Genomic DNA, 19909 nt, shown 5'->3' on the forward strand with positions numbered 1-19909 from the left:
AGAAAAAAGGAATCCTAATTAACCACCATATCTAAATTGGGTAACTTAGTATCCTTTTATGCTTAGCGGATTTGAAATTGTTTTCTGATACGATAATAAAAAAACCGGATTTCACTAAAATTCTTATACAAGACAATAGAAAATAAACCAAATGTATTAACTTTTAAACAGTCAATTTCATAGAAACTGATTAAAGCGATATTAATTAGATATTAATTATTTTAACCGTGACCATTTATCTCGTTTTATCTAAGAGTAATGCTATTTAGACACACAATATTGACCACCTTAGCTGACCACCTTATGTGGTAGCTGATGTGTCTTGCCATGTCAATTAATGAATGTTGCCATGTGTACTCTATTTTTTCTTTTTCTTTTTTCAATAATCCTTAAAAAAAAAAAACATTAAACATTAAAAATCAAATTAAATAACCCTAACGTCCCTGGCAAGTGGCCTCACGTCGTTCTCAATTCTTCCTCGCGTCTCCACAGCACTCCCTTCCTCCATTGTTGCTGCACTCTAATAAGAGAATCACTAGAACGTGGCTGAGAGTTGGAGTCCCCCCGTATTCTCTACTTTGCTTCTCCCATTGCCTCCCTTCCTCCACCAAATTTATCCATCCCCATCCTCCACTGTTGTTGGTGAGAGTTAAGAGTTTTCTAAAAAAGAATGAAATTTGCAGTCCTGGGCGATTGGGTGGGTTGAAGAATGGAGAGGTTCACTTGTCTATTCTTCTCCAAAAGCCTATCTGACAGAGAGGTTGAAGATTGAGGTACATACCCAATTTTTAGAATAATTTTGTTGTAAAAATTGTTGTACAGGTTCTTAGTTTTTGTTTCTTGAATCTACAATTTGTTGTAAAAATTGATTAGTGTAATTAGTTGGGTCTTGCTAGCATGTAGTTCGTGGGTACTGGGTGGCTATAATGCAACCAATATCTAGTACAGTCTGCACCTGTAGTTTAACATAGAAATAATTAAAATATATAATGCAAAGGATAGTTCAGACATTACATTTATCACAAATAAGAAGCAAAAGTTGCATTTTTTTTTTTTGCTTCCAGCATAAACCTAAATTTTGGACTATGAGATAACAAAAGATAAAGTCCTCCATTGACTCTATTTATATTATGGTAAATCAGTGTATCAAGATGTCATTTGGAGATTTTATTTGGGTCCAATACGTCCACCTACGAGATTGACCTTTGGGTTTTGTCTCGGTATGGGTATTATAATAAATTTTCCCATACGTATTTAATACACTCTGGCCTCTTTGAAATCTAACAGTAACCGTGCCCTAGAAAGTAACAGCAGATAATCATAACTGTAACTCACAAAGAAGGCTTACACCGGCTTGAAGAAATTGAGAATCATCATTTAAACCTAGCATCTTCGCAATTTGAAGAGAATAATCCTCGACAACATACAAAATCAAACCATCCTCAGAGTGAAAGGCAATTTGATTTTCTTCTAGTAACATCAACCTGAATAAATTGTAAAGCAGTTAAAGAATGACTCTGCACAGAAATAATTATTCACACACAAACGAAAAGAAAAGAAAACACTGAAACTAATACAATTTGCATAGAGTCGAGAAATTTAAATGTTTTAATCACTGGTGCAGATAAAAGATCAGCAATTATTTAAAAGCTGTTAAAGATATAGCTTCAACAGGGAAGCACCTTTTGGTCATGCTCCCAGACGAAAGAAATTGGTCTTTGGTTATCTTCACGTTTCCACTCCATATCACATCCCTACCAGCTGGCCACCTCCGGGGAATCTTATAGTCCTTAGGAGGGCGAACCAGACACCGTTCTCTGTTTCTTGATACTTCACAATGCCAATCAAACTCCTCCCTATCTTTAAACCCCACAAAAAGGTTTGCTGAAACATTGTAACAAGGCACATAATTTTCTTTCTCTGCCACAAAGGCCAAGCTCCCTTTGTTGACTAGCCCCTAGGGAGAGAGACCTCAGCTCCAGATCGCAGCTTGCTACTTTAGCCTCCTATAGTTTGTATAGATGTCGGGTACTGAAGTAGGAGTTAGAGAGTCAAATGTATTTGAAGAGGATGATCCCAACACTGGAATTAGTGCAAGAACCCTAACGAGGCACAAAAGCAGCCAATTGAGTGGCGATCTAGGCCCAAAAATGAGAGGGAGTTTATTGGACCAGGAGCTTCTCATGTCCGAATCATGCAACCCCGACTTAAGAATTCCAAAATAACCCAACTAAATCATCAACTCCTTCAGCTTAAATCTCCAACAATAGCGAAAACCATAACCAATAATAACATACAAGCTTCTATATATATATATATATATATATATATATTTGCATAAGTCCGGTTGATTCCTACAAGCATTGATAGAATAAACTCCACTTCTTCCAAAATAACATCTGCAAATCTTCAGTTTCTGATTGTGCCATCAGAAAAAAAAAAAGGTCAGATCACAACCCAACACAATTCAGTACGAATCAGCAAATTTTGAAACTTGGCATAACCAATTATTGCCAAATTCGGAAAGAAACGGGACTAGGAAAACTTGACAAGTGTTCAGCCAAGACCAACCTGCAGCAAAAACCAAAGATCCACCAAATCAATCCATCACAATAATTGTCCCAAAGAAAAAGTCCCCATTTGGTTGTTGAGACAAGTGAATCTTATAACAGATTCCACTGACAAGATTCCAAATTCCATTTTCATTTTCCACTCATTCCAGCAACCAAACAGAGCACGATAAGCCCAGAATAAATGCATCACTTTCCTTTTTTAGATATCAGTGAGCCAAATTCCAGGTCCCGAATTGGAAAACAAAAATTTCAACTCAGATCCAATCAAAAGCAAAAGGAACCACTACCATCCCATAAATAATCAAAAAGCAGTAAATCCAGATTGCTTCGAATTTAATAACAGGAAAAAGAAACTCATCCTCATAACGGACAATTAGGGTTTTGGGAATGCTCTGGGCTTGAATTTACCAATTTCTTTGGGCCACTTTCTTTGGCCATCCAAAGACCTCCAACCTCCAACCTCCAACCTCCAAGCCAGAAAAAGTCTTCAAATTATCCTCCAGCATACCTTCCACCAACAAGGTTTGCAGCTGCAATGACAGAGCAGCGTGCTTGGAGAGAAATGACAATCCCAGCTCTTGATTTGATAAGCTAATACTTTGTTGCTCCATTGCTTCATGAATACCCACCCTGATTGCAGATGAAAATGTAAATGCTCAAAGACTCAAAATAAGTTGGAAAGGGGGGAGGGGGGCTGTCAGTTTCATAATTGCAAAATTTACATATATACTAGCACTGTCATAAATATCCTGATCATTCATTTTGTCAAATTCATCAATAAGGCATATTCCCTTGTCAGCAAGAACAAGAGCTGGTCCTTCAAGGTTCCACTCCCTTGTAACAGGATCCTTGTGCACAGCAGCTGTGAGTCCCACAGCAGATGCTCCTTTACCAGTAGTATACACAGCTCTCTGCCCAGTCTTTTTAACATACCTTGTGAGACAGAAAATTGATTCACTTTTAACTGATGGCAGTAGCTTTTACTTAATAAACTGTGATTTTGCCGTGCCAGGATCACCTAGGAGAAGGACATTTATATCGCCTCGGAGTCGGTGTTTTCCCTCGACATTTTTCTCTTGGCCTCCAAACATGGCAAGAGCTATTGCAGTCTTTATGTCCTCATGGCCATAGACTGATGGCGCAAAGGACTTGATAATCTGCGTTCAAAGAACATATAGGTATTTCATGATAATACAAGAGATACTTAATTGAGAAAGATACAAGGGTTTGGTAGCAACCCTTTCTCCTATTCTTGGGTCTTTAGACAACTTTTCGATCTCTTCTTTATCTCTCCAGCACCAGCCTTGTTAAGTAGCTTCTTTGCCATCGGATCATAACTCTGCAGATACATAAGATAAAATGTTAACATCACATCAAACTTAAATCCTCTTGAAACTCTGAACTTTTGATATTGAAAAAGGAATGAATACAAACAAACAAACATAACAAATTTTGAACGAAAATAACCGAAAGTGGCTTCATGTAGACTAGTAGTAGGGTCTAATGCAAAGTAACCAACCACAGCTACAAAATTCAAAACAAGAACGTCTCATGTCCTCATAATCTGATCAAACATTAGAAATAATGAATGATAGCTAACAAACAAGCAAATCCACATGTTTTAAGTAGCAAAGCCAACATAATATGACACATTAGGCATTGATAAATGATAATGCTAACCAAAATTGAAGCTCCTATTCTACTGAATTATTGATATTCAAAGAGGGATATTATAAAGAAACAAACAAACAAACAAATACTTCATCTACTATAAGGGATAATCTAATGCAGAGTAAGCAACCACATGAATCTATCAATTTCAAGACAAAATGTCTATGCGCTCATGACATTAAACCTGAGAAAATACTTTGTTATAATCTACAAACAAACAAGTTCACATGCTTTAGCAACCAACCACTATATGAAGAAAAAAAGCATGAATTAATAGAAGCAGCCTGAATTAAAAGAATCATTGATTATAACGGACCAATATAATCATACATACATACATACCCATAGTAACGAACGATCCTTGATATTTTGCCTTGACAACTCCCCAGTGATGGGCATCTAGTGCCTATAAGCACACTCAGCACACCTCTGTTGCACTCGCCGCGAACGTACTAGAAACTGCAAAACCGGCGCTCGGTTCCTTTAGTAATACGGCGTCGTTCGCTGAATCTTGCGAATGGTACTGGGCGCCGACTTCCCGTACGAACACTCGTATGAAAAGCATGAATTAAATAAAAATTGAATATCAAGATTCAAATAGACAGATCAGCATGCTTTTCCTCACTCTTCTCTTCTGTTACATAAACAAACCCAAACCAAACCCAAGGAAAATCGCGCCTCATTTTCATTTTCAAATCTGCCATTGCCTCTCTCTTTCTCCCTCATCTCTCTCCTCCTGCAATTATCTCTCTGCTCCTGCAATTAGCTCTTAATCAATGACAATGAATGCGATCACGAAGGTGAGGCCACAGCTGGTGGTGGCGCCCACCTACGGCTATGGAAGCCGTTCACTTGTACGAACAAATCTTCGGTGCTATATTGGGTCGCTACAACCAATTCCCGAAGCAAGCTTCCAGTGGTTCTTCTTCCTCTTATCAGCTGTTCGTGTGCGCTGAGGTGGAACTGGGATCAAATACGTTTGTCGTCACAGACTGTGATGATGTACCGCCACCGCTGCCGCTGGCAAAGGTTTGTATCCGCCTTGAGTGCTCGAAGGGACGGATCCACAGAGGAAGAAGGGTGGTCAAGTGACCCCTGCAACCCTCGAATCCGCCATTAGAGTGGAAGAAATTGACCCTCGCATCGCAAGGTGTTTGATGAAAGTCCCCAGAGGAGCGCGCCGCGCGCAGCATGTTCTCCTCAGGCTCCAGCGCACAAATTTTTTTTTTTCCCTTGTATCCCTCGACGTCAAAACGACGTCGTTCTACTAAAGCTTTCTGTTTTTGAAAAAAACCTTGCCAAAACGACGTCGTCGTTTTGAGCCAAGTCATTTTAAAAAATAAAAAGGTTTTCCTTCAGCTTTTGCCCCCCCAACCCCTCAAAGCCTAGCCGATGATCACACCCCAAAACCCCCCAATTTCTATTATTCTCTCCTCAAACCCTAATCCCAAATTCCCTAGCCGATAATCACACCCCGAAACCCCACCAATCTATGTTAATGGATATAAAGGTTCGGAGCCTCATTTATTTGGATTGTGGGCTGGATGTACTTACCCAGGTTTTCATTCTCTTCTCTCTCCATCTCTGATTTTAATCTTTTTGGTCATTATAAAAAGGGGGTTTTTGTGTTTCTAGGAGGTGGAGATTTGTGATGATAGCTGGTGTCGCTTCCGCCTATTGGTGTGAAAAAACTCATAATATTCGAGTAATTTTTAAAATCTAAATCCCTAATTGATGATAATGCCTAATATTTTTAATTTGTTGAAATTTTTATAATGATTTATTTGATGAATATTGATCATTTTGTGTTTGGATAATGATTTATTGGATTGGATGAATATTGATGTTTTTTGTTGATTAGTTGTTAAGGGTTTTTTTTGTGTCTTTTGCCAAGGAGGTTTTATTTTGGTTAGTTACTGTTTAGTTTGAATAAATTAAGAGTTTTTTGATAGAAAATTTTTATGGGGTAGAAATTTGTTTAACCTTTTAGACGTTAACTCCTGGAAGGAAAATTTCAGGATTTGAAAGCTTTAATGGACAAGGCTGAGATTAACGAATGCGAAATTGTGGAAAAGATAGCCGAGGAAATGTGCTGTTTTGGCATGCTCGTTGGGAAGATCAAGGACCGATTCGGTCATATTTGGGAACTCAGCAGCTCGGCTGGTAAGAAATCCGATAAGAAATTCGACAAGTCCTCTCTTGTGAACTTTATTTTTTATTTTTTGAGATATTTTGTATCTGTTTCAGTTTTGCTTTTGCTTAATCCACTTTCTTTATTAATTCTTACTTTATAATATGAGATATTTTGTGATAAACATATTATTTCATATTCTTAATTAATTTTTAATTGTCTTTTTGTTTTTTTTTTTTTTTCGTAAGCTGCTTTTTTCATTTTGATAATAGAAAAAAAAAACTATTTTAAGTTATTGTTATTTAATCAATCTTTTATTTTATTTTAATTTATCTTTTTGAGAATGTGGTATATCTGATTGTGGTTTTACGGATAAAGCGAGAATGACGGTGTTGCTTGCTGATTGGACACAAAAATACCACTTCGACTGTTTTCCTGTAATGCCAAAGTTGACTTCAATACGCAAATTTTCTCAGCTCACAGCAACATCTCAAGTTTGACCCATTTGTCCTCAAGCTGGATGTGTGTGGCATGTTTTGGGTAATTTAAATTAATTTTCATAATAATTATTTATTGCTACGGTAAATTATTCTCTCCACTCTAGCTAGAGACACGTGGTGGTACATCCTTCTTCATTATGGCAATGATCATTCATACAAAAACAAATTCATAATTAATTTAAAGAATCGAATAGAAATTATTGTAAGAAACGAACATAGAAATTACTCATTGATAGTCCTTGTTTGTGATGACGAATCTGTTTGATCCAACCTCCACTTCAGCGCACATAAACGAACGTTGTGGTTCGAATTCATTGTACCGAATCAACCTAACACCGAAAAGATCTTCATAGAATTGAATCACTCATATACCACTGGTTGGGCCCACAACCAGTTGTGGGGTCAGGTCTGTGATGGTTACCGAAAAAGAAGGATAACGAAGAGGAACAAAAACACTAGGAGGAGGAGAAGTAAAAGGCGAGTATGAAAAGCCACAAGAATGTTGAGGTTGAGCATGAGGCTTTAGTAAGCATCACATACTTGACCCCACAACTGGTTGTGGGCCCAACTAATGGTATATAGGTGATTCAATTATATGAAGATCTTTTCGATGCTAGGTTGATTCGGTACAATGAATTCGAGCCACAATGTTTGTTTGTATGCACTGAAGTGGAGGTTGGATCAAACAGATTCGTCATCACAAACAAGGACTATCAATAAGTAATTTCTATGTTCGTTTCTTACAATAATTTATATTCGGTTTTTTAAATTAATTATGAATTTGTTTTTGTATGGATGATCACTGCCAGAATGAAGAAGGATGTACTGCCACGTGTCTCCGGTTAGAGTGGAGAGAATAATTTATTGTAGCAATAAATAATTATCATGAAAATTAATTTAAATTACCCAAAACATGCCACACACATCCAGATTGAGGACAAAAGGGTCAAACTCAAGATGTTGCTGCGAGCTGAGAAAATTCGCGTATTGAAGTCACCTTTGGCATTCCAGGAAAACAGTCAAAGTGGTGTTTTTGTGTCCAATCAGCAAGTAACACCGTCATTCTCGCCTTATCTGTAAAACCACAATCGGATATACCACATTCTCAAAAAGATAAATTAAAATAAAAGACTGATTAAATAACAAGAACTTTAAAAAGTTTTTTTTTTCTATTATCAAAATGACAAAAAACATCTTATAAAAAAGACAATTAAGAATATGAAATAATATGTTTATCACAAAATCTCTCATATTATAAAGTAAGAATTAATAAAGAAAGTGAATTAAGCGTTTATAAAAAAATATCTCATATTATAAAGTAAGAATTAATAAAGAAAGTGAATTAAGCAAAACTGAAACAGATACAAAATATCTCAAAAAATAACAAATAAAGTTAACAAGGGAAGATTGGTCGATTTTCTTATCGGATTTCTTACCAGCCGAGCTGCTGACCGAATCGGTCCTTGATATTCCCAACGAGCACGCTGGGACGGCACGTATCCTCGGCTATCTTTTCTACAATTTCGCATCCATTAATCTGAGCCATTTGAGCCACAACGTTCATTTGTGTGCGCTGAAGTGAAGCTTGGATCAAACAGATTCGTATTAGTGAGTAATTTCTCTGTTCGTTTCTTACAACAATTTCTAGTTGATTTAAATTAATTATGACTTCATTTTTGTACGGATGATCGCCGCCAGAGTGAAGAAGGATGTACCGCCACGTGTTTGTCTCCAACTTGAGCGCTTCAATGCTAAAGGCCAAGAATATGGAATGCAAAATCTTGAAAAACATAGCCGAGGACCCTTGTCGTGCTCGTTGCAAAGATTGAGGGGACATCTTCGGTCATATTTGGGAACTCTGCAACTCGGTGGGTAAGAAATTTGATCCGTCCTCTCCTATGTTGTTTATTTTTATTTTCTCTTTGTTTCTTTTTCCATCAATTCTTTCGTATATACACACTTTCTTTTTTGATATCTTTCGCTTTGGTTTAATCTGCTTCTTAATTCTTTTTTGAATTAATTTGTTAATTTTAAATTTAATGGATTTCTTCTGCTTTTGTTACTAATTTTGATAAAAAAAAAGACTATGGATTTCAATTAGAGTTAACTCGTGATTTGCCTCCTGAACTTGTACCTAGTTTTTAATTCAACCCATATCCTTTTTTTTTTTAATTTAGAAAATTAAGGATATTAACTTCTATTTTTCCGCCAATTTTCCCCCTACCGTCTAAATCCTCAACATTCATCCAATTTGCCCTTTAATATGAGGGCATATTGGTCATTTCATATGTTAAAAAAATATAGAAAAAAAAGAAAAAAGAAAAAATAATGATAAATTCATCCTCTATTCGACAGCCACCACCGTCTCTTTGATCTCTTTCCCCCTTCTTCTCTTAGACATCCACCAACATCACCATCCTCCACCCTCTATCTCTTCTTCCCCCACGTGCCCACCCCTTCCCACTTTCTCTCTTTTTGTGCCTCTCTCTCCTCCCTTGCCAAGGTTGCAGAGAGGAAAATAAAAATTAATAATAAATATCTTGAGATTTTTGGGGTGGCTGTTTGGGTTTCCTGGGGAGTAAGGTGAGGTTAATAATAACGATCTTGAAATTTTTTGGGTGGCTATTTAAGGTTTTGATCTTGAATTTTTTTTTTTTTTGGTGGCTGTTTGGGTTTTCTGGGAGGTGAGGTTGTGGATGTCGAAGAAAGAGGGAGACAGAAGGAGGAGGGGCCGGGTGAAGGGTGGGCGGTGCTTATGTTTGTGAAGAGAGAGAAGGGGGAAGAGAGGAGAGAGAGGGAGACACACTTTGTAGATAACAAAAGGAAGAAAAACAAAAAAGAAGATCAAAACCCTAAAGCCTAAGGGAATGGAGGCGACGAGAGAAAGAGAGAGGGAGGCGGGGGGAGGAGGTGCGTCGGGGGTGTGGCTGGTTGGCCTGGGGAGAAGCATCGGGTAGAGGAGGAGGGGGAGAAAAAAACCAGAGGGGATGGGGAAGAAAAAGAAAACTGAGGAGAGAAGGTTTTTTTGTGTTATCTTTTTCTGTTTTTTTCCCAATTTTTTATTATTATTAATGATTTAACAGAAGATTGAATGAAATGTTGAGGATGTAGACGGCAAGGGGGAAATTTGCGAAAATAAGAAGTTCATATATCCTTAATTTTCTAAAAAAAGAATTTGCGAAAATAAGAAGTTCATATATCCTTAATTTTCTAAAAAAAGAAGGATAAGGGGTAAATCAAAATTTAGATACAAATTCAAGGGGCAAATTACCAATTAACCCTTTCAATTATTATTAATTTATTTTGAAATGTTGGTTTTGAGTAGTTGGTGTATTAGATGGTGGTTTTATGGAAAGTATGAATATGTTGATTGTGGGGCCGACGCGGTGGAACTCTGGCTACCACTTTGAGAGTTTTCCTGGAACGCCGAGGGTGGCTTTATAGGAAGCTAAGCTCACGGCTGAAGATGTTTTTAATCACATTCACCAGTACAAATCGACATTCTCATTTTAACCCTATTGTGCTTGGTCTGGAAGATACGGTAATTTTCCATGCTAAAGTTCTAATATTATTGACAAGCAAATAGATCATTTAGTCTTATTGATCATATAATTTCGGAGGCACAAGGGTGGGGCTCGGTGGTCCTTACATTCCATATAATGCGTGGATAAATTTAGACAATGCCGGAGGTGATTTCATGTACGAGAAGCCACCTGATTATAGCACGGTTGGATCAGGGAGGAGGAGGAGAAGAAAGAGGCAGTTAAGAAGAAGCAAATTAAGGCACCTAAGATGAAGAAGAAGTAACATGCACTGAAGAAGAATAATGGAGGAAACTGAGACTTGTTTCTGGTTTCGATATTGGAATTGGGTTTTAATTCCAATACCTTTCGATTGTAAATGCGTTTGAACGCAGTAAAAGTCAACAGTTTGATTGCATTGAATTGGAGATATGCCCAAACCACATGAATGGCAATCTTGTCAAACATGAGAAAGAAAGAATGACAGAAACAAACCCATGCTATATCACAGTAAATGGTAAAAATAGCCCAACAAAAAAAATTTAATTGTGTTTAAAATTTGAAGTAGAAGAACATCACGCACATCAGATACCCATGAATACAGAAAGATCAACAGAATTTTAATTTGGCCATTTTTTTTATTACACTAAACTAAGAGAATAACAAATTCGGAAGATATTCCGCTAAAGATAAGGACAAACTCAGTCACTGTATTATGGATCCTATTACAAAATAAAATAAGACACAGACAACATAAGCCCCAAGTCTAAGAACAGGGGAATAATAAGAAATTATACAGGAAAAATAAAAGGACAAGCATACTTCCACTCTCAGTAACAAACTTCAGTACTAACTGAACTCACCAGGGGATCTTCACATACATCATGATTCTGTGCTTCTCACCTCAGTCAAGTCTTTATGCCACAGCAGGCATGTCCTTGAGCCACTCATCCAGGGGCTTTCCAATTGAATAAACAATAAACCCAATTTGCCTCAGCTTCTCCGCATCCACGACGTTCCGTCCATCAAACACAAATGCAGGTTTCTGCATCTGATCATAAATTTTCTTGTAATCAAGACTCTTAAATTCATCCCATTCGGTCAGGATGCAAATCCCATGAGCACCCTTTGTTGCCTCATAAGCATCCCAGACTACACCAACTTGCTTCACAGCAGTGGGGCTCTGAGGTTGAAGATGAATAGGATGGTCCCAATCAAACTTCTTCATAGAAAGATCCCTCTGGATCTGATCCTCACTCACCTGTGGGTCATATATGCTCAATCGGGCCTTATCACCCAACAGCCCTTTGCACACGTCAATGGCTGGGGTCTCCCTAGTGTCACCAGTGTCCTTCTTGAAGGCAAATCCCAGAATTGCAACCTTCTTGCCTGATACTGTGTTGAACATTGAGGAAACTACTCGGTTCACAAAGCGGGACTTCTGGTAATCATTGATCTTAATGACCTGTTTCCAGTAATTTGCTACCTCAGGAAGGCCATTACACTCACAGATGTATACCAAGTTCAAGATGTCCTTCTGGAAGCAAGACCCACCAAAACCAACACTGGCATTCAAAAACTTAGGCCCAATTCTTGTGTCCTTGCCAACAGCATGTGCCACTTCAGTGACATTTGCACCAGTTGCCTCACAGAGTGCTGAAATGGCATTAACAGAAGATATCCTCTGTGCCAAGAAGGCGTTGGCAGCAAGCTTTGAAAGCTCAGCAGACCACAGGTTAGAGCAAATAATTCGTTCTTCAGGGACCCAATGGGCATAAACCTCCTTGAGTGCTTGAATTGCCTTTTGACCTGCTGGAGTTTCCCTACCTCCAATGAGGACCCGGTCTGGACTGAAAAGATCTTCAATTGCAGTTCCCTCAGCAAGGAATTCAGGATTGGAAAGAATTTGGAAGTTGATGCCTTTGCTGTTGTGAGTCAGAATCTTTTCAATGGCCTCAGCTGTTTTGACAGGGACTGTTGATTTCTCAACCACAATTTTGTCAGACTTTGATACATCCGCAATCATACGAGCAGCACTCTCCCAATAGGTAAGATCAGCTGCTTTGCCAGCTCCAAGACCCTGGGTTTTGGTAGGTGTGTTAACAGAAACAAAGACAATATCTGCCTCCATAACATGTCTTTCAACATCTGTACTGAAGAATAGGTTCTTTCCCCTGCGCTGCTTCACCACATCATCAAGGCCTGGCTCATATATGGGGAGCTGATCACTATTCCAGGCATTGATCCGTGACACAGAAATGTCAACAACTGCTACTTCAATATCTGGGCACTTGAGTGCAATCACAGCCATAGTAGGTCCACCAACATATCCAGCTCCAATGCAGCAGATCTTCACCATCTTGATCTGTTATTGACAACCTGAATCAATAAAATGGGATAAGCTACAGTATTTTCAAGCACTAAATTGGTAAATCACTGCGTCATTGTCAAATTATTACAGATTTTGAAAGATAAAACGCTTCTGACCAGCCTTTCATTTTTCTTACAATAACGAAAATACATACAACCAGCCACAGCCTCTGCACTATGACAGAACTAACCAAAACAAAACAAAATGAATTGACAAACCAAAAAACAAATCTAGGAGAAAGCAGTTTGACATCTAAACATATCTATCTAGGAGATTAATTGGTCAGCCAAGGGAAACGAAACAAAAATAAAAGAAAAAGATTAATTGGGAACCAAGGGCCTGGTCAGCTAGTTGATTAATACAAAACTAATGAATAAAGGTATCTACTACCGACAACCATATGGTCCCATATGCTTAAAACTATCTCCATTTGAAAGCATAATATTGATTCATACTGCTAAGGTGGTAGCATGAATTCAATTGTGAGTGGTAACCAAAACAGAGCATCATATCGAAGTGAGAGAGAGGCACACACAAGATCTATACGTTCACTCAAGAAAATTGCCCTACAATTTCCAGATCCACAGTATTTTAGTGGAAATGAGAGAAATTTATCAAACAGTTGGACGAATGTTTTCAAATTTAAGCTAAATAATCACGTTGTCCACAACCCAAAAGGCAAATACCATACGATAAGATTCAGGCTCGCAATAAAGAAATTGAGCTCAATCAGATCTACAGCAGACAGTGACAAACTACCAAGATCCATGCATTCCAGCCCATCCCAGACAACATGACAAGTTCATAACACAAATAAATGAGCAATCTTCCAAAAGTAGACTGAATAACAGACCACCATATACAAAACCCAAATCAAAATTATGAAAACCATTATCAAAGATCCAAAAATTAAGCATAAAAGAGAACCCAATTGAGCAAATTACAAAGCTCAATATCCCAAATGAATAATGAAGCACCAATGAGAAGAAAACAGAGTAATTACCTCAGTCAATGTGAGGTCTGTGTCGCTGTGTTTGGAGAAACTGAGAGAGATCTGCCGCAAAAGAAGAGGGAGAAAGAATAGGAGCTTTGTTTTTCTTTTTCTTCCTCTGATGACCGAGAATGTAGAAGATCCAAGGCCCTATATATACGCCAAACACCTACACCGGCCTATTATGACCCATGTAGCATTTTAAGATCCAACAACCGGGATTCCGAAAACAGTAAACTTAACCCCCCTAATAATCCACGTTTTTTCAACATGTTTCATTCACCTACACACGTCATCATCATTCGTTAAACTTTTTTTAAAAAAAATTTGGCAGTAAACTGTAATTTATATTATATATACCTTTTTTTTAACTATTATCTTATAAAATGGATGGATTAGTAGTACCACATGACAGAGATTACAATCCGTTATTTGTATTTTTAAAAAGAAAAATACTAGACTTATTATATTTTTATACCACAGTGTGTACCACCTTTTAATAGAGGTAGGTTCCATTGTATTAGTGGGCTCGACTTCTATTAGAAAGATGGTATACAATGTGGTGTAAAAATGTTGTAAATCTAACATTGCGGCTTCGAAATTTGTTAATCATTTGCATGTACCATGTAGTACCATAGATATTGGGAGGGGCCATGACCACCTCATGTCTACATGTGACTCTGCCTCTAGTATACACACTGTAATTGTAATTTTCGAAGTCTCGAAACGGGACGAAGACGGCTAACCTTAAAATGAAACAAAAGCCATAATTTATTTATTGTATTAAAAATTGATGAGGAGAAGTATATATGAAGCCACAACAGAAAATAAATTATGGCAAGTCTCATTGAATATGAAAACTTAAAAGGGGAAAGTGAACCTTTCGGGTAGGACCAGAAGAACAAAGAGATCGAGTAAAATGGAAGGCATATAATGCAAACGTTACATATGGGATGTAGCAGCAACATGGCACTGGTAGGTAGAGATCCGAATAGGAAGGAAATTATGTGCTGAATTATTTATATAATGGGTAGTTGGCTCAATATTTATGTAAAAATTAATTAAAAAAATGGATTGGGGGGTTATTTTAATGTAGACGTGTAGGACACTTTGAGTTAAGTATGTGTGAATTAAGAGAGTGGCAGAGACGAGGAGGAGGAGAAATTGTGCTAAAATATGATTATGATTCCAACACTCTGTATTTTTTGGTTGGAAATTTGGAGTAATTACTACGACAAATAGTCATTTAATTAAATGATTTTTAAAAGAATTAGGCAACTAACCTTTTTTTTTTTTTTTTCAAGCCAATATGTAAGAACAATAGAATAGAATAGAATGCCATAATGTCATGTTGTAATGACAACGACGTCAACGGCTTTAAATGAATATAATTTACCAATGTGTTCGATGTCGGTGAGAAGCAAATAAGCACCAAGGATTATGGAATACAAGGGTCTTTCTTCTTTTTTCGGAAGATGACAATTTTTAACGTATGTACACCAATGAAATGTTATAAAAAATGCATACGAATACATATCAAAATGTGATTAGCTCGAACGTGGTCAATGTCTTCATGGTTAGGCCAATTGGCATGTTCTAAGAGATTAAAAGGCTTTGATTTTTGTCAACTTTAAGAATTGAATTCTATAGCGGTAGAAATTTGTCTCCAAGAGCACACAACTTTGTCATTTCATATGACTGCTAGAGATGGAGTGGTGTTGTCTGAAAATGTTGCCCCAGCTGCTAGCTGACTGGCAATTTAGTCAAACCTTAATTTGAGGGCAAACAAATGTGATAGCTGAATTCAACCATTCAATTATCCATCTCCTTTTCTTTAGTCTTTGCTGCCATTAAACTTTTCCTCTAATGGGGTGGAATTTGTATGCAGATTGGTGCTTGCAATCTCTAATGTTTCTTTTCATAGAAGCATGTGTGTGACTTTAAATAATGTCTCTCCATAAGCTATGATCTCAAATCAATAAATTCAAATGCCATTATTCATGGATTAATTAGTCCTTAATTGAAGCTAGCAGATTTGTTAGATAGTGGTCGTGGTATTTAATCCTTTTCTCATACTTCATTCAGAGCATCCTGAAGGGAAATGAACTGGTTATTTGGATCATCCATGCCTGTCAAAATAATGAAAAGAAGAAGATTTATCTCATGATTTTTCTTATGTAGCATTGACAAACAACTATTTGGCTTTCAAAAGATTACCATTTTCAGTGATAAAGACTGGAGGGTTGCTATACTTTTGCTTGATGTAGTTCATTAATTTTCTCATCCCCTGAGGCACTATGTACAACCAAAAAGAATTGGCCTGCAATTTACATATGAGCAAATAGTGTAGCATCAGGTAAGAAAGCTGGAAGTAAAACAGCAGTGCATTAATTCATGAGAGTTAGGAGCATTATATTTATCTGTTCTATCAGCTGTCTTGAAATAAAGCTGGAAAAAGAAAATTTCATGATCTCCAATAGGTCTCCCGTCTTTAGTGAATGTTGAAACAGACAAAGATCATCTTCAGTTAGGAACCAACAGTTAAACTATAACAAATTGCAACTTGACTTCCATATCTTTAAGTTGGTGATTGCAGAAACTTTTGATATAACTGGAACACATGACAGTTAAATCAAGAGAAATATGCAGTGTGCTCAACAGTGTCATCGTTTGAAAGGTAGTCGTCTCCACTTACACCACCAGCAGCATTCTTCTGGCGTAGTAGGTAGTGTACTGATTAATGCCCACAAAATCCAATGACCCCTTAATCAGAGTAGCCTCAGATTTGTTAAAGGTTGGCAGCCGGCTTCCAACTTTACTTTTCTTAGAGCTTGGATAATCTCCACTAAACAAAGGGTCAAGATACCTATAATTACAACAAAGTGATCACACCAATTCTAGCAAATAGTTCCTTCTAGAACATGACTTGGAAGTAATGAAAGCAGGTAGCTAGCTTACAGGTCTCAATTTCAACTTTGGAGTAGAAAAGGGTTAAGGTGTGTGTATCCTGGTCAAAAAGTAGGTCTTATTCCTTCTGTGACAAGATATACTACTAAGAAAAAAATAGATGATCTTTTGAATAAATAAAATAAGCCCCACGAGGGTTTTATGGTTACCAGCCAAGCTGAAAATCTTGGGCTCTTTGAGCTGCTTCAATGTCTTCTGTGGAGTTTGTTTCTGGTTCATACCATAACATCAAATGAGGCCCCAACTGATCCATTCTGTTTTGACTGCAAAGGGACCAAGTACTGTCAGTAAACAAACTGTGACTGGAATGGCTCAATAACCTCTATTCCTAGTTCCCAGTTCTGGTTTAGTTGAAGAAAATGACACGGTGTTTGATTTTCCTTCATTCCATCTTACCGTATACTTTTTCCTGTAAATATCAGCCACAGTTGTGTGAGAAAGGATGATTGGGTGAGCAACTATGTAAGGCTCAGTTGAAGAATTCCCAGCCTTACAGGAAAGCCTACTAGAGCACCTTCCTGGTGCATGGGCACCTAAATCATATGCTTGTGTAGCAACTGTATGTGGCTCGTTGAATGTGATCCAGTGCTTCACCCTGTCACCGAAATTCTGAAAACACGTCTCTATGTATGTTGCATAGTCCTGTCTGTAATTGACTGAGGTCACATGAATAATGAATCACTTGAATAAATTTAAAAAAAAATCAGAAACCAAATTATGGAAAATAGAGGTACAAAATTGTGAACATTGCTTACATGATCTGATGGTTGAGAAACCCATTTTGCAGGGCTTGAGGAAGGTCCCAATGATAGAGGGTCACATATGGTTCAATACCTGCACATGCAAAATCTTGTGGTTTAAGGATGGGAAAAAAAGGAAGAAAAGTTTATGCAGTCTGAAATCAACTGCATATTTTTGTTTGAAATCAATTGCCTAATTGCTTTGATGGCAGACCTTTGGATAGCAATGCATCGATGAGACTATGGTAGTGATCAATGCCTGCCTGATTGATCTGTCCAGTTCCATCTGGTATACAAAAACCTCACAGCTAACATTCTATCATGTATTTTTGCTTCTACTCAAAACTCGTCTCGAATACAATAAAAATTAAAAATCTGGTGTGTGACACAAACAGTAACTTTTAGAACTGCTAGAGCTTACTGGGGAAAATCCGAGTCCAGGATATTGAAAACCTATAAGCATCCATTCCCATGTGCTTCATAAGTTGTACATCTTCCTGCTTTGCAAATAATTTAGCATTTGTTAATACCCTAGATCAAAATGTCATCATCATGTCTCTTAACAAAAGAATTCTGAGAATATATGGTTTGAGTAGGCTTGAATTATAACGGTGATACTGATCCACAGAAATGTCTGCATTACTGAAATCAAGTATTTTTTCCTGCGGCAGAATGCAAGGTTAGGGGTCACAATAATATTCACTGCATGAGAAACTCAATAATTTGAATATATAGGCAGAGAAATCTGAACCCTTCTAAGTTTCTGGTAAATTAATTACAACATGAATATAAAAAAGACAACAACAAAATAATAAATTATTAGTAATAGTATGTGAAAAAGTGCCACAGATAGAAGACCCCCTTCCATCCTCTTTAACTGCACCTTCATGCTGACAACAATCAGAAGAAACGCAAATCATTTTATTCTAAATTAATAATAATAAATAATAGTAATTTATAGTTGTACATAGTGATGACTGATGAAGCATGTGTTTGGTTAGGTACATCATGCATGGCAAACATCAAACTCAAAGTATCACAAGCAATGCAAGCCCAGAAATAATCCAACCATGAACAGAAATGACAAATATGAATTAATTAATTACTGATATATAACAGGGAAAATAAGTAAAATTTATATCCATGTGAAATTAAATAGTAGTTCATTAACTTTTACTCTTAAAAGGACAGATCAAAAGAGCGATTAGACCAACTTGGAAAGCAGAAGAGGCAGTCCCGAACACAAAAAAATTTGAGATATTTAGTGATATACCCATTTCTAGTACTAATATTATAAATAAACCCTACACAATTGAATTTCTATAAACAAACCCAAAAAATGACAGATGGCCTTATTGAATTTAATATTAATTATTAAATTACTTTGATGCCCTATTAAGTGTTTTGGGTATTTTTATGAGATTTTGGGGTTGGGCTTGTTTTAAGAAATTGATGGCAGTTTTGTAATTTATAAGAAGTTAAAAGCTTTTTTGTTATGTTGTAAATGGGCTTTGGGTGTGTTTCTAAAGTCCATTTCATATGGGGTATTTTTATAATTTGGGCCCCCATATTGGGTATAATAGTGAATCTCCCAAAAAATTTCCTTGGAAAACTAGCCCTGTTTATCTGTGACAAACTGCATGTTGGGGGACCCAACAACCAATACAAAAGCTATGACCAAACCAACGCCTGCCTGTTTTCCACACCATAACTACTTTATTCTCAATGGGAACTTGTGGCCCAAAAAAGAAAAAAAGAAACTTGTCAATGGGTTGGTTGGTTATATAAAGACAGAGAAAGAAAGAGGTCAGCTTTCTAATCTGTACTTAATTAGGTACTGAGACTGGGAATTAATGAGAAAGATGGGATGAATAGAAGAAACACAGTGAGAGAGACCGAAACAAATGCCCAGTGCTTTTTGTTTGGTGGCGAGACAATGTGAAATGGGTAGTTAAGACCAAAAGTGGAGCTCTATATATAGGCCTGGTGGTTAGCTCCAGAGAGAGAGAGAGAGAGAGAGAGCGGTTTTATTGGGTAATGGTGTCAACGATATATCAATGAGAAATGAGATTTGAGGTTGATTGTTTTTAAAGGGTTTTTGGTTTCCTCTTGGTCCTTGCCATTGCTTTTATCAATGAATCATCCAGGAATGGAAATGGATTGCTTTATGTGCCAGCTTTTCTGTGTTATGCAATGTATATTGTGTGCTTTAGTCACATTTTCTGCTGTTTCCTTTTTCAAGGATTATGATTCCTCAAAGCCTAATACTTACTGCTGGACTGTAACTATAATAAGCAAAGACACTAAATAGCTGCCTTATAATTTGAAGGCAAACAGTTTTGATAGCTTGAACAGATAATATATAGCTGAATTCAACCCTTCCATTATCACTTAATCTTTTCTGCTATCAAACAATTCTTAATGGTGGAATTTGGAGCAGATTG

The 19909-nt window shown here is 37.1% G+C and overlaps 1 protein-coding gene, 3 long non-coding RNA genes and 1 pseudogene across 6 annotated transcripts; 1 reads left to right on the forward strand and 4 right to left on the reverse strand.

Annotated features, from left to right (window-relative positions):
* Positions 355-3126, reverse strand: LOC18793941. The gene is made up of 3 exons (XR_002269797.1): positions 1683-3126; positions 1349-1484; positions 355-955 (listed from the first exon to the last, which is right to left on the reverse strand). It is a non-coding gene; the product is annotated as an uncharacterized LOC18793941 (long non-coding RNA).
* Positions 3191-5469, reverse strand: LOC109946717. Its single transcript, XR_002269799.1, has 3 exons — positions 4587-5469; positions 3812-3912; positions 3191-3730 (listed from the first exon to the last, which is right to left on the reverse strand). It is a non-coding gene; the product is annotated as an uncharacterized LOC109946717 (long non-coding RNA).
* LOC109946868 lies at positions 5570-10851 on the forward strand. 3 transcript variants are annotated; one of them, XR_002269951.1, is made up of 3 exons: positions 6649-8483; positions 8574-8747; positions 10201-10851. It is a non-coding gene; the product is annotated as an uncharacterized LOC109946868 (long non-coding RNA). The 3 variants fall into 3 exon arrangements; XR_002269952.1 differs by lacking the exon at positions 6649-8483 and adding an exon at positions 5570-5802 and having other exon boundaries at positions 8574-10851; XR_002269950.1 differs by having other exon boundaries at positions 8574-10851.
* Positions 10986-13975, reverse strand: LOC18792957 (UDP-glucose 6-dehydrogenase 5). The gene is made up of 2 exons (XM_007225646.2): positions 13771-13975; positions 10986-12775 (listed from the first exon to the last, which is right to left on the reverse strand). The coding sequence occupies exon 2, from the start codon at positions 12753-12755 to the stop codon at positions 11313-11315; it is 1443 nt and encodes a 480-aa protein (XP_007225708.1). The 5' UTR covers positions 12756-12775; positions 13771-13975; the 3' UTR covers positions 10986-11312.
* Positions 15768-19850, reverse strand: LOC18792088 (annotated as a pseudogene).

Source organism: Prunus persica, chromosome G1 (assembly GCF_000346465.2).
Source record: "Prunus persica cultivar Lovell chromosome G1, Prunus_persica_NCBIv2, whole genome shotgun sequence".
Taxonomy (NCBI): Eukaryota; Viridiplantae; Streptophyta; class Magnoliopsida; order Rosales; family Rosaceae; genus Prunus; species Prunus persica.

Coding starts and splice junctions, on each gene's coding strand:
- LOC18792957 (XM_007225646.2), bottom strand. CDS start 12,755: ATGGTGAAGATCTGCTGCATTGGAGCTGGATATGTTGGTGGACCTACT.